Source organism: Phlebotomus papatasi, chromosome 2, assembly GCF_024763615.1.
Source record: "Phlebotomus papatasi isolate M1 chromosome 2, Ppap_2.1, whole genome shotgun sequence".
Taxonomy (NCBI): Eukaryota; Metazoa; Arthropoda; class Insecta; order Diptera; family Psychodidae; genus Phlebotomus; species Phlebotomus papatasi.
In genome coordinates, this window is record NC_077223.1 from 27,416,509 (window position 1) to 27,429,160 (window position 12,652).

At 38.9% G+C, this 12,652-nt stretch overlaps 2 protein-coding genes across 3 annotated transcripts in view; one reads left to right on the forward strand and one right to left on the reverse strand.

Moving 5' to 3' along the window:
- Positions 1-3,766: 3,766 nt before the first annotated feature.
- On the reverse strand, positions 3,767-11,964 carry LOC129803305 (protein inturned). Its single transcript, XM_055849755.1, has 4 exons — positions 11,778-11,964; positions 10,867-11,713; positions 6,722-7,480; positions 3,767-4,731 (listed from the first exon to the last, which is right to left on the reverse strand). The coding sequence occupies exons 1-4, from the start codon at positions 11,891-11,893 to the stop codon at positions 3,985-3,987; spliced, it is 2,469 nt and encodes an 822-aa protein (XP_055705730.1). The 5' UTR covers positions 11,894-11,964; the 3' UTR covers positions 3,767-3,984.
- Positions 11,965-12,070: 106 nt separating this feature from the next.
- LOC129803306 (endoribonuclease dcr-1) overlaps positions 12,071-12,652 on the forward strand; it is a 41,442-nt gene continuing 40,860 nt past the window's right edge. The window contains exon 1 of one of the 2 annotated variants that reach the window (XM_055849757.1): positions 12,071-12,192. The gene's annotated coding sequence lies outside the window, so the exon portion shown is untranslated. The remainder of the gene's footprint in view (positions 12,193-12,652) is intronic. The other variant, XM_055849759.1, reaches the window with a different exon arrangement.

The window sequence follows — 12,652 nt, forward strand, 5'->3', positions numbered from 1 at the left end:
AAGCAAACCGTACGGGAAAGGGTGGATGAACTGTCTCCCTCTTGTATTTGTACCCTCAAGGTTTCCTTGCTGCCATAACTGGCGCAATTGCACCTGACGACCAGTGCGGCAACCACGTTTTGTTCGCCGCGGCCTAATGAGGAGGTCTGCGTCCAGAGATGGTTACGCACCCCTCAGTTGTAGAGGATCGAGCCGATGGGCCGGAACGGTAGCTGGCTTTGCTGTAGGGCATTTCTCAACCTCTCACTTTCAACAGTGGAGGGTACTCTTGAGTTACTCCTCAAGTCTCAGATGGAGTCGTACTTGGTCAATAATAACCTTAGCAAATTTCAATCAGGTTTTAGACGGGGTCATAATACCACTTATCTGCACTTCTTAGAGTTCATCACAACATTGCTTCAGAGTTGGATCATGCGCGCTTCTGTATTCTCGTCTTACTCGATTTTTCAAAGGCGTTCGATAGCCTTCCTCACCTTAAATTTTGTAAGAAGCTTCTTTCCATATTCAGCTTTGATTCATTAGCGGTCACTCTTATCCGTTCACATCTCACGGACAGGTCCCAATGTGTTAAACTGCATGATTGCCTGTTTAATTCAGTTATCCTTTCTCGTGGTGTGGGGCAAGGGTCTATTCTTGGGCCGCTTTTCTTTTCGTTATTCATTAATGATCTTCCGTCTCAGACTCCGCATGTTCAGCATCACCTTTATGCTGATGATCTTCAGATTTATTGTTCTGGTGATCCTCGAGCTCCTGCTGCAGCTTTTGCTGTTATTAATAATAGCCTGTCGATGGTAGAGAACTGGGCTGTTTCTAATGGATTGGTTGTCAATCCTAAAAAGTCCCTTTTCCTTGTGATTGGAAATAGGCAAACTAAGCCATCCCCGTTTTACTCTCTGTCGAGTCTATCCCTGAATCAGATCATGCTCAGAATCTTGGTGTCATCTTTAATGACACTCTTACATGGCATGATCATGTCTCTGCTATCTGCCGTAAGGTTAATTTTGCTCTTTACACCCTACGTAGAGTTGCTTTTTACACACCAGAATATATTCGCTTGCTCTTGGTCCGCTCCCTTCTTGTTCCACACTTTCTCTATGCTGTGGAGCTCTTTTATTTCTGTGACACTGACTCAAGACGTCGTCTGAATACGACGTTTAACTCCTGTGTCAGGTATGTCTTTGATCTGCGAAAGTATGACCATATTTCTGCTCATGCGAATGCCGTTCTTGGTTGTCCGCTTTTCACTTACCTCCGGTTCAGAATCCCTACTTTTATCACGCGTTTACTGCAGACTGCCACTCCTAATTACCTGGCTGAGCTTCTTGATGTGGGCTCATCTGTCAAGGCTTCGTGCCTGACCGTGCCATTGTCGAGGAGCCATCTCTTTCATGAAACTCTTTTTGTGGCGGGTATTTCCATTTGGAATGCTCTCCCAAGGAATGAGAGGCAGAGACTTCTCCTGGACTTTGTTTCTTCTAGAGCTGCTTAGCTGTTTTCTTTTTTTTTTCCTATTTTGTATTCTTTGTTTTTGGACCACAAACTTTCGTTTATTTGTAGAATGTAAAATACTCTGTATAGACATTCTTTTTTTAATAAATCTAAAATCTAAATCTACTCGGCTCGAAGGTCGAGGAAACACGTCACTTGCTACTCGTACCACAATGGATCCCACCTTTCGGCACGGAGACTCTGGGTGCCAGCCGGTGACTGTAAATAAGAGTTATTAGGCACCCAAGATGAATCCTCTGGTGCTTACTGGTGAGAGAGCTCCGTGGAAGACTTCCTTGATGTTTACTTTGCGCTATCAGGTGCAAGATTATCACCAAATGGATTAGTTTTGCCTGGTGCTCAAACCTCTTGACTAGAGTGAAGTACGTAAGTTTTTTATTGCGTCATTGTCATTCACTGGTGTATGTGTACCTCGCCTGACGTATAGGGGGAGGCTTTGATGTTTCGCACATACGCTACCATCGGACACTTCGAATTTCTCCGGTATTACTTTATAACTTTCACTGATGGCTATATATTTTAGTAGCTAGTCTTAAATCACACCTTTCCTGAAAAAATTGGGAGTCTAATCCTTTTCCCCTAGTTTTAGGAAACAAAAATTAAAAACAGGTCCAAAACTGTAATTTTGCTGTGCAATATTTCATACGATTGTGCACAATTAATATCACTTTTCTGAAAAACTACTATCACACAGGGTAGAAGGGTTATTAGGAATCAGATTTAAGTAAAAATCTTTTAGGCTGAACAGGCACTTTTTGTGGGTGGAACAAAATTCACAAACTTGACTCAGATTCATCGATCGCACATAGAAGACATGGCTTCTCTCACATTTTCCAAGAAACTTCATTTTAGATGCGATCCCTCATATTCACATCTATTGTAATCTACCGATTTGATCCACCACTAAAAAGGAAAACTTAAAAATCGTAAAGTTGATAAACAAGAAGTAATTTGACTCAAATAGGTTGCAGTTGAGTAATTATTAAGCAATTTTGCATTTCTTTGATATAAAAATATTTTTCAAGCTTGCACAAACTGAATGTGCAATGAAAGAATCACATCTACAATAAGCTCACACAGTTTACAACTGGTTTTTGACAATCTTTGACATAACCTCACTATTGTGTTGTTTTTCATGTCAAAGAAAAGAAATTGTCCGTAAGAAGATGTTTTGTGAAAATTTTAGCTTGTTCACCTGCTGAAGCTCAATATCTGTGCTAAATCCCGATTCCTGCAGCTGCAGGAACAGGGAAATCTTCAATGATGCGCATTCAAAGGTTTTTGTGCATATCCGGCTCCGTGGAGGAATGGTGGAATCTTGTGTGGTCTTCTCGCTTGCAAAGTTTTAGTCAATTTTTAGCTTTAAAAACTTATTGATTCGTGTAAATTTGGTGATATTTGGACTTTTCAAGAAAGTATTCATCAGATTTAACCGTTTCCGGAGTGAAATTCTCGTAGAATCAAGCAAAAAAATGGTTTTTAATGTCAATAAAACATCTCTCATAAAAGTTCCAAAAAAGTGATATTAAAATGTTTTATTCCTTATAAAAATGGTTTAATCAAGTAGATTAGAGTTCCCTTTAAACAATGATGTGCAACTTTTAGTGTCCGGTGCAAAATTTACGGTGAAAATGGGGTGTTCAATGATGGCGTGAATCGTGTGCGATAATAGAAACTTGATTCATCTATCGGACAAATCGCCATTCAATTTTCATTTTCCTCTGGAGGAAAATCTAAGGATTTCCTGGGATTTTGTTTGGTGGGATTATGAACCTTATAAGTAAGACATTTTTTTGGCATAGTTGGAGAATCCATACGGTTTGCATGGTAATCAGAAAAAATCACTGAACTTGAACATCATTTTTGTGTGCGAAAGTTCAAAGCCTCCCCCTACGGGAATTTCAAATTACTCCTGAGGTACGATGATCCCCCGTTTAAACCATCGTAGGATTCCCCAGGAGGGGTGCGGGTCCTTTTCCCCGCAACAATATTTTCGAGACGTTGAATAAATTCAAAAAATCCATCCGGATTACGAAGCGGACATCTGTCATTTTGTCTCCCAATCATCCGGATTACAAAGCGGGCACTGTACTTTGAAAAAAAGTCACTGGTCCTAACGGGCCTGACCTACAAGCGGCATCTATACCCGAGGCCAGAGACTTCTGGGACTGCTCTACCAAACCAGAAAACAAAGGTGCAAGAGCCTGCCCTTTGTAACATTAGAACACGTTATAACGTTCTTTAGTAAAAGTTTAAATGAAATTGTATATAAAATTTTATTATTTAATATATAATACAAAAAATACATTTCAGTTTATTTAAAATATATATAGTGTAAAAATTTGTGACAGCTTTAATTTAAAAAAAAATAAAATAAAATAAAAAGTAGTAAAAAATGAAAATATTGCTTAAAAAATGTAAGATGGAATAAACTTTTGAGTATAAATAATTTAAAGAGATTGCGACGTCCGGAACTCATCCGGCAGCATTTAGAGTCAACCTGAAAGCGATCTCTACGAGATTTTGAGGCACATCTGCCACGTGGCAGAGATAGGTCTCCCTTCCAGTGGCCAGGAAGAGTCTACCAATGACCCAGAAGTCAGTACCGTGCATCCTGAGCAGGACTCCGTGTTCCTTGATTGCCACAAGGGAACGGTGGGAGTTAGGTTTGCTGGTTTCCTGTGACAGCAACTGCCTGAAGCGGATAGTGTTCTGCAGAACTGTGTGAATCAGAAAGCAAGTTTGTCTGAAGGTGCGAATGAGTTCCGTGTTCTGAGTATTTGTGGGTGCCAGCAGAATGCCCTCGCCAATCTCCAGCTGCACATAGTGCAAGAGAACATTGCTGTGGCCACTCGTAAGGCGACTTGGAATAATGTCAGACACTTCCTTCAGCAGAGTCTCCGTTTCGGACATATCGAAGCCACTGCTACTCTTCTGACTATCCGGAAATCCATCCCAGTCGCTATCACTCTCATCATCATCCTTCTTGTGCGAATCTTCACTCGGGGTTAGACTACTGGCCACATCCACATTCTCACTTGAAGTGCTCTTTCGCTTGAGAATGGAAATCAATTCCATTTTCTTAACCTGCGAAGTACTCTGACCAGGTAGTGTGGACTCCTCCCGAAGAGTATTTGTCACACACTGTGGTCTTCGGTTAGAAGCAATCCAAGTCGCAGCCAGTGTCTCAATTCCGCCACTTCGTAAATGTTCCAGAGTATCCTGCTCTCGAAATAAGAAAATACCCAAAAGAAATTTTTTTTTAGCTGGGATCCTTTACAATCTCAGCTTCTTGTCGTCAAAGGTGAAACATGATATATGTCTGTTGATATAAAGATCTATCTCCCATTTCCTTATTCCGCCATTTTGAAATATCATCAAAAATTATTTCCCTGACCGTGGTGTCACATATAAGATTAATATTAAGAAAATCCGGAGAGAGAGGTACATAGTATGCAAAATTTCAAATGGATTATCACGTGTATTAGAAAGAGTACACTCTAGTGGAGTAATACGATGAGTATAAGTTATTACTGTTTCTATTACAGTGCCCGCTTTCTAATCCGGATCTGCGTAATCCGGACGAGTTATCGACGGTTACATTTAAAATAATTTTGAGGTCATGTATGCTTGTGTGTTCAGCAATAAAAATGAATTATCCTGTAAAGTTTTTGTTTAATAAATGAGGTATAATAGTATAGAATTCTTTAATTATGTCTTTTTAATCTTCTTTAAAACTTTTATTCTAATGCTACAAAAAAAACTTGTATTATATTGTCGAGACGTTGAACAAATTTAAAAAATTAATCCGGATTACGAAACTGACATCTGTCATATTGTCTCCCAATCATCCGGATTACAAAGCGTGCACTGTAAATCCATGGAGAATATAGTTACTATGGAGAATTTCCGTGGAATTTACCAAAGAAAAATACTGGAAAATTCCGAGGAATTTTTCCTTGTGATTTCTTATTGCACTTTCTTTTGCTATGGGAATATTGTGCGTGGAAAAAGTGGAATTTTTTATTTTTTTATTTTCAGTGGCAGAGTCTTTGATTTATTGTTACTTTTCGATAGCTTTTGTTTTTAATTTATTCGAGAATTCCAGGGTGTTTGAGGGCAATTGGGGTGTAATTTTCAGGTGTAGTTTTATTATAAATCAATTAATTTATAATAGTAGGAACAAGAGTAATGAGAGTTTTTCCTGATGGAATAAATATAACATTTTCTAATGTAAAACAAACTCAAAAAAACTAATGGCTACAGGCATTTACAGTCTCAGACATTGAACTTTTATCTACACCTAATTCCTTCCCTTTCCTCTCTTTCTTCTGGATTCCTATAAAAATTTAATCTCTTACATTTCATCTAATTTCTCTCTATTAAATAACTTACTTATTTTGTAATTTTTATCCCTTTTTCACAAATTAAAACTCTTCACTCTTCTCACGCATCTACTTCTGAGCTTATTGAGCTTCTTTCTCCTATTCTATGTCCATTATTGCAGTTGCAATAATGAACATAGAATCCATTCGAACATAGAATATATAATGGACATATTCTATGTCCATTATTGCAGTTGCAATAATGGACATAGAATCCATTATTGCAGTTGCAATAATGAACATAGAATCTATGAATATTAATTCTATTTTATTTGACAAGTGCCTTTGTTTTACTAATTCAAATTTTAAGAAATTCACTGAACAGATATTCGAAATAGTGGTTAAACCGCATTTCTATAATTTTTCCACCTTTCCGACTCTCGGCTTAAGTCGTAAATGTGTCTAGGGCATTAGACTTGGACTGGACGCTAAGGACAGTGGACGTGAAGAAGTAAAAAGTATAAAATGTATTCTGAGTGTTTAAGTTAAAAAATGATGGAGTCTACATAGAAAGTGATTTTCGACTTCATGAAATTTATCTGGGGTGGAATGATAACTTTTCGATACTATCGAATCGACAGTATCGATAAATCTATATCTGTTAGATTAAGTGAATGTCGACTTTTTACTGATTGTTGGGTCATTCATTGCGACGTTCTTAAAAGAATGTGACTGTTGCTACATTATATTAGTTACAAAACCCTGACCTAAAGTGTGCCGGAGCCATTACCCTCAAAATTTAACTCAAAATCGAATTTGCATGCATTCCCAGTTGCGAACATTCGAAGATGACCTGAAAAGAATCTGAGAGCTAAAGCACAACTCACCTGAATTTCTTCAACGTAGAACGGCGATGGTGGAATGAACTTAGTGGTTTGGCTGGCATCAACATATCTCGATTCCAGAAGGACCGCAATGGCCATCTGTCCACGAGCTACGACATTCAAAAACCACCTTCCCGTGGGAATTCCATAGATTTTCCCATTGACACTCAAGCCACGATCGCAGCTCTTGAGGAAGACCTCCTTCCACAGCACACAATCCTTGACACTTTGTTCAGCCAGAAGTCGTGGCAGCCCATGAAGTCTCAGAAAGGCATTGAGATCAATGAGATCAGCCACTGGCAGATGCGATGACAGTAGGAAACCCTTAAAAAAGACAGCACTGCCCAAAATATAGAATTCCCGATGGGATTTCAATGGCTCATAGTTCCACTCTCGATAATCCATTGCTTCCATCTCGCTGAGGGCATCATCTATACGCAGCTGAGCCTCCTTGGGCAATGGTACTAGGTGTACCTCACGCAGAATTTCCTCGAAGGCAAAGCAATCGCCTCGAGCACGACGAAGTCGAATGTTCCATTCGATGATCTGACAGAGATCACGAAGATGACTCAAATTGGCTTCCGAAAAGGCACTGGGCAGGACGCGATAGGAAAATTCCAGAGCTCTCTGAATTTCATGATTGAGAAATAGTGCTTCTTCCTGACTGCCACAGTCGGAAGAAAGAGCCATTATCAACAAATCCTGGTTGAACGGTGTGTAAACAACGTAAAAGACTTTCCCATTGATGTCTAGCGTAGTAACCTAATTTTGAGCAGAAATAATCCTGAATTTCCATGGAAATTCCAAGGAAACTCCATGGAAATTCCACGGAACGTCCCACTTTGGAGCGATTGAAATTGAAGAGTTAACACCCCTTTGCAATTTTTATGCAGAACGTATTTCGCTCGTATCCACCACTTTGTGAGAGAAGATTTTATGCGAGCTTCACTCCGTGACATTTTCTCCTATTTTTCCCACCTGCCCGCTCTCCGTATCCACGAATATCGGAGAGAATCAGGTGAGATTTTCGTGTGGAACTTTTTGTGGAAATCGTTTTTTGACATTCCGCGCGGTGTTTTTGGTCGCAAAAAACTGAATACTGAAGTAATTATAAATTCAATGAATGAATAAACAATTAAATAAGGTAAAGTGCCCTCAAGTCGACCGGTTTCTCAATTCTACCGGTAGAGTTATTTATTCAATTTCTTTATATTTGCACTAATATTTGGCGTATGATCTAACATTAATAGATAAATTATTCCATAAATAAATACGAATCAGTGATAATTTGATAGAAATTCACCATCAAACATTCAAATATTGACCACCGGTCGAGTCGAAGAACCGGTCGACTCGAGGGCACTTTACCTTAACATTGTTACAAGCTTTTATTTATTCATCGCGACTCCTCTTAACACTTAAATGACTGCTACGGCATTTCATGCCAAATTTCCCTTTTTAGGTGTGATTCCTTCTAATCACACCTATTGTAATCCTCGGATTTTCTCAAAGTGCTCAGATCGAGCTGAAATTCACAGGGTATATGTTTTGAACATCCCTGATGCCGAAAATCATAAGCCGGTAATTTCGGGTCCGGCTGCCGTCCGGCCGTCCGTAGTACGCAATATCTCTGGTTTAGATAGAGATATCTTCATATTTTTTTTTAAATATATCTACGCGCGCGTACGACGATTTCTGTGCTATTAGTTTTTTGAAAAACCGGTTAAAAATCACGTTTTGTAGTTTATCTCGAAATCTAAGCATGCGATTTTGATTTTTTTTTATGTTTATCTTGTAGCCCAGAAAATTTAGACCAAGTCAAAAAAAAACTAAGACATTTTTCTAACGGTTCTCGAGATTTCACTACCCAGCGAGCACCAAACGCTAACCGATTGCAATTCAGCTGAAAACATATGTATTTTCAGCTGAATTCTGCTAACCTTGAAACAAAATTGGCGATTCAGTGCCATTTCCATATATTTGGTTAGCACTTTTTGTTCGACAACTGCTGATCAGTCAGCAAATTTTTGCTAGTCGATTCAGCAAAAATTTGCTGAAAACGTTACTTTTTTCAGCTAAGTGTGCTCGCTGGGTATAAAGATTTCAATTTTAAAAAATTTGCTGTTAGCGTCAGGCGGGAAAAAAGCGGGAGAAGTGGCGTCGGACAAGCTTTCCCCATATATATAGCACTCTCTCACTCTCCCTTTCTCTCACTCTCCCTCTCTACATAGTGAGTCTATATTCGAATTTTTGTAAGGTGGGATAAGGGATATACATACAATTCACGATCCGCGATGTCTTTCGCGGATCTTCGCGAGGCGCGATTTTTTCGCGGATTTTCGCGGACTTTCGCGGGGCGTGAAATTTTTCGCAGATTTGCGCGGGTCACGTACTTTTTCGCGAATTTTCACGAGGCGCGAATTTTTTCGCGGGCGTGAAATTTATCGCGGAGTTTCGCGTGTCGCGTATTTTTTCGCGGATTTTCGCGGGACGTGAAATTTTTCGCAGATTTGCGCGGGTCGCGTACTTTTTCGCAAATTTTCGCGGGGCGCGAATTTTTTCACGGATTTTCGCGGGCGTGTAATTTATCGCGGAGTTTCGCGTGTCGCGTATTTTTTCGCTGATATTCGCGGGGCGCGAATTTTTCCGCGGGTCGCGTATTTTTTCACTAATTTTCGCGGGTCGCGAATTTTTTCGCAAATTTTCGCTGGGCGCGATTTTCTCGGGTCGCTGACAGAGGTTCTCAATGAATGTAAAGTTAAGGCCTCTATCTTTCATAGTTTCCGAGATAATCGACTTTAAAGATTTTCAGACACTTTTAGGCATTTCTCATCCAATTTTCTTAATTTTCAAGTGAAATTTTGCACATATTAAGCCTGAAAGGGGCTCTAAATGGACGTAAAGTGTGAGGCCTCTATCTCTCATAGTTTCCGAGATAATCGACTTTAAAGATTTCTAGATACTTTTATGCGTTTCTCATCCAATTTTCCTCATTAATAACAATAATAAGTTACATACAGTTTAAAGGAAATTTGCATTATTTATGTGTAAATATTGTTCGAGTTTGCTACAATCCAAATTTGCAATGAAGGAATCGCACCTCTATCAGCTGATTTAGGCTTATCACTGGCTTTTATTTGAAAACTTTACGTACCGTTAGCAATAAAGGTTAGCACTTAATTTAACTAAAATTAGCCAGAAATATGACATAAATATTAAACAAAACGAATAAACAACAGTCACCTCATTGTGTTTTTCATTGGAAAACATGGTCGATCGATAAAAAATTCGATGGTGAAAAGGTACACTTTTAATTTTTCTGAGAAATTAACAAATTAAAATATGTGAATATGAATGGATTTTCGCTTTATTTGGAGCAAAATTAACTAAATAATGAAACTGTGGTATAGAAAATATATAAATATAGTAATTTAGCACGGTATTTATCATGAAAACAGTGACATTTCCATTTGGAGTAGCGAAAAATTTCCATTTAGAGCAGGTTTTGAATTAGCTTAATTTACCCTAGAAAAATAATAAGTTCGAAAAATTATTAAGAAAAAACTTCATTGAAATTTATTATAAATATACGGAAATTGTATTTATTAAATAAAATAATCATTTAAAAACCATTTAATACTTAAAAAAATGCGATATTTTAATTTATTTCCTTATTTTCAATGTAAATTAATCAAACTCTCACCGGGAATACCACTCGAAAACTCTCCCTGGTTTTTTAAGAGAAAATTTCGTGGATATTGAACACTGAGAAAAAAGGGGGTGCGATTAACTTTTTTTCCTCGTAACTTTAACACTTTTTAGGTGTAAAAATATATCAACATTTTTTATTGTTAATTTTACACCTTTTTAAGTGTTAAATTAACATGAAAAAGGGTTAATTTAACCCCTAATACACCTAAAAAGGGTAATGTTTACACCGATTTCGGATCAATAATGCAGGGTAAAATTAACATTTCCGGAATGTTATTTTAACTTTTTCGGATTTCTCTCAGTGAATAGGCGAGTTCCACACGGAGAGTTGGCTTTTTCCACAAAATCAAACTCTCACATCTGGAGGATACGAACCTTTAAAATCTTTTATCTATTTTAACATCACGATCAATTCTGGGATTTTGAAAAAGTCTTACCTGAGGTTGAGCTTGGAAATCTGTGGCCAGGAGAGAGTTGATCGTAAGAAAGGATCCCCTAGTAGCGTAAAAGCTGTTCTTTTCCTTCTCCGGGAAGCAAAACAATGTGTCCTGATTTATAGGACCAGTATCACCGTTCATCGTCAAGTAGAGCAATGCAAAAATCTCTTCCTCTTCTTCCTCAGTCACTACGCCCGGAAACAAGATTCCCAAGTTATTTGCCAACATTGAGAGATTGAAGAATTTTGTGAGAGATTCCAGAGACTCCTCGATTGGTTTCTCATCGGCTGTTTGTTGGAGGGTCAGTATTACATCCGTGGGAGTGTCGTATGCCAGTAAAATAGCTTCCCAATTGGTCACTGTGACCTCTTGATCGTCAATCTTCTTTATCCAGTCACCAACTTTGACACTCTGCTGCGCTGATGAGAATCCAGCCACCATAACGCGCTCTCCGTCCGGAAAGGGACAAGTGGCGATGCCAAGGAGGGATTCACTAACAGATGTCCGACGTCCGAATTTGTGCCTTCGAGCAGGATCAATTGGAAGAGTGAGTTCTTTGATCTGCCCCGTTGATGTCTCCCGGAAAGTCACTTTATTCTCTCCACTTGGCACCTGAGGCATCGGCAATTTCGCACGACGAGAGATGAGCTTTGACAGTTTGCTAATCCCTGAACTCCTGGCACTTCTTCGAGTACTGACCCTGCCAAATGCGTTCCGGACTGAAGCCAAAGTATTCACGACATTTTGTTCTTTTGCCGGATTCTGAGCAGCTGGATTGAGTTCCAGGTAGAACAATTGCCCGTCATAGGTTACAAAAGGCTCCCAGTCTGGGATATAGCTGTCATCACTGGAAAATTGATAAGGATTTAGCGGGAAAAATCATGAAAATGCCAAAGAGGCCAATGACCTACCTTCCAGTATACGAGGAATGTGAGGAAAAACTTGACGAAGAACTGTGCTCACTCCATTCAGCTGAAGAACTAGAGTTTCTCTCCACTTTCAGTGGAAATTCCTGGCCTTTACTCATTATCCGGCGGTCAAATTTGCAGACTTTCAAAAATAATGTAAACACCGCGGAATATGCAACAAGTGTTTGTTGTGAAGTTTGTTGAGTTTTTTTGGCAAGTTTGTCAAAACACATTTCCCCTTCAATCTCAGACATTTGATTGGCTATATGGACCCGAGTGAGTCCGACAGCCTTACATAAAACAGAAGAAGAAGAAGAATCAGACATTTGATAGGTTTCCGCAGTCTGACTGCTGTGGTTCCTGCTGGAGTTCCTGTCAAGAGATTTGTGTGGTGAGTTTTGTGAAAATTATTTTCCTGGTAAGTGATCCTTCATCGCCAACCAAGAATGTCGAGGAGAATAAAGGCGCCTTTGTAATTTGTAGAAATTTTTCCGAAAATCCGTAAATTTTTTGTCCAAATTGATCCAAAGGATCCAAACTACCCCCCGGCATGAGGCCTCCGGAGTTGAAGCCTCTTCCGTCTCACTCGCACTCACGTTCAAATGGGATTTTTCTGCACTTGTAACTGTTACACGATATTATTCAAAATTAAGGAGTGCCTTATGTATAAGACTGAATGCCTTATGAAGAGGGATAAATATACTAGATTTTAGTCTAAATACTTTTTCCTAACAAACACTGTGAGATAAGTTTGGAGCCAATTTATATTGACTAGTCAAAATCCCTGAAAAATGTGAAATACCTGAATTAGAATCCAACATTGACCCATTATCGCATTCACAAAACATTTCACTAACAAAATAATACACTGGATCACG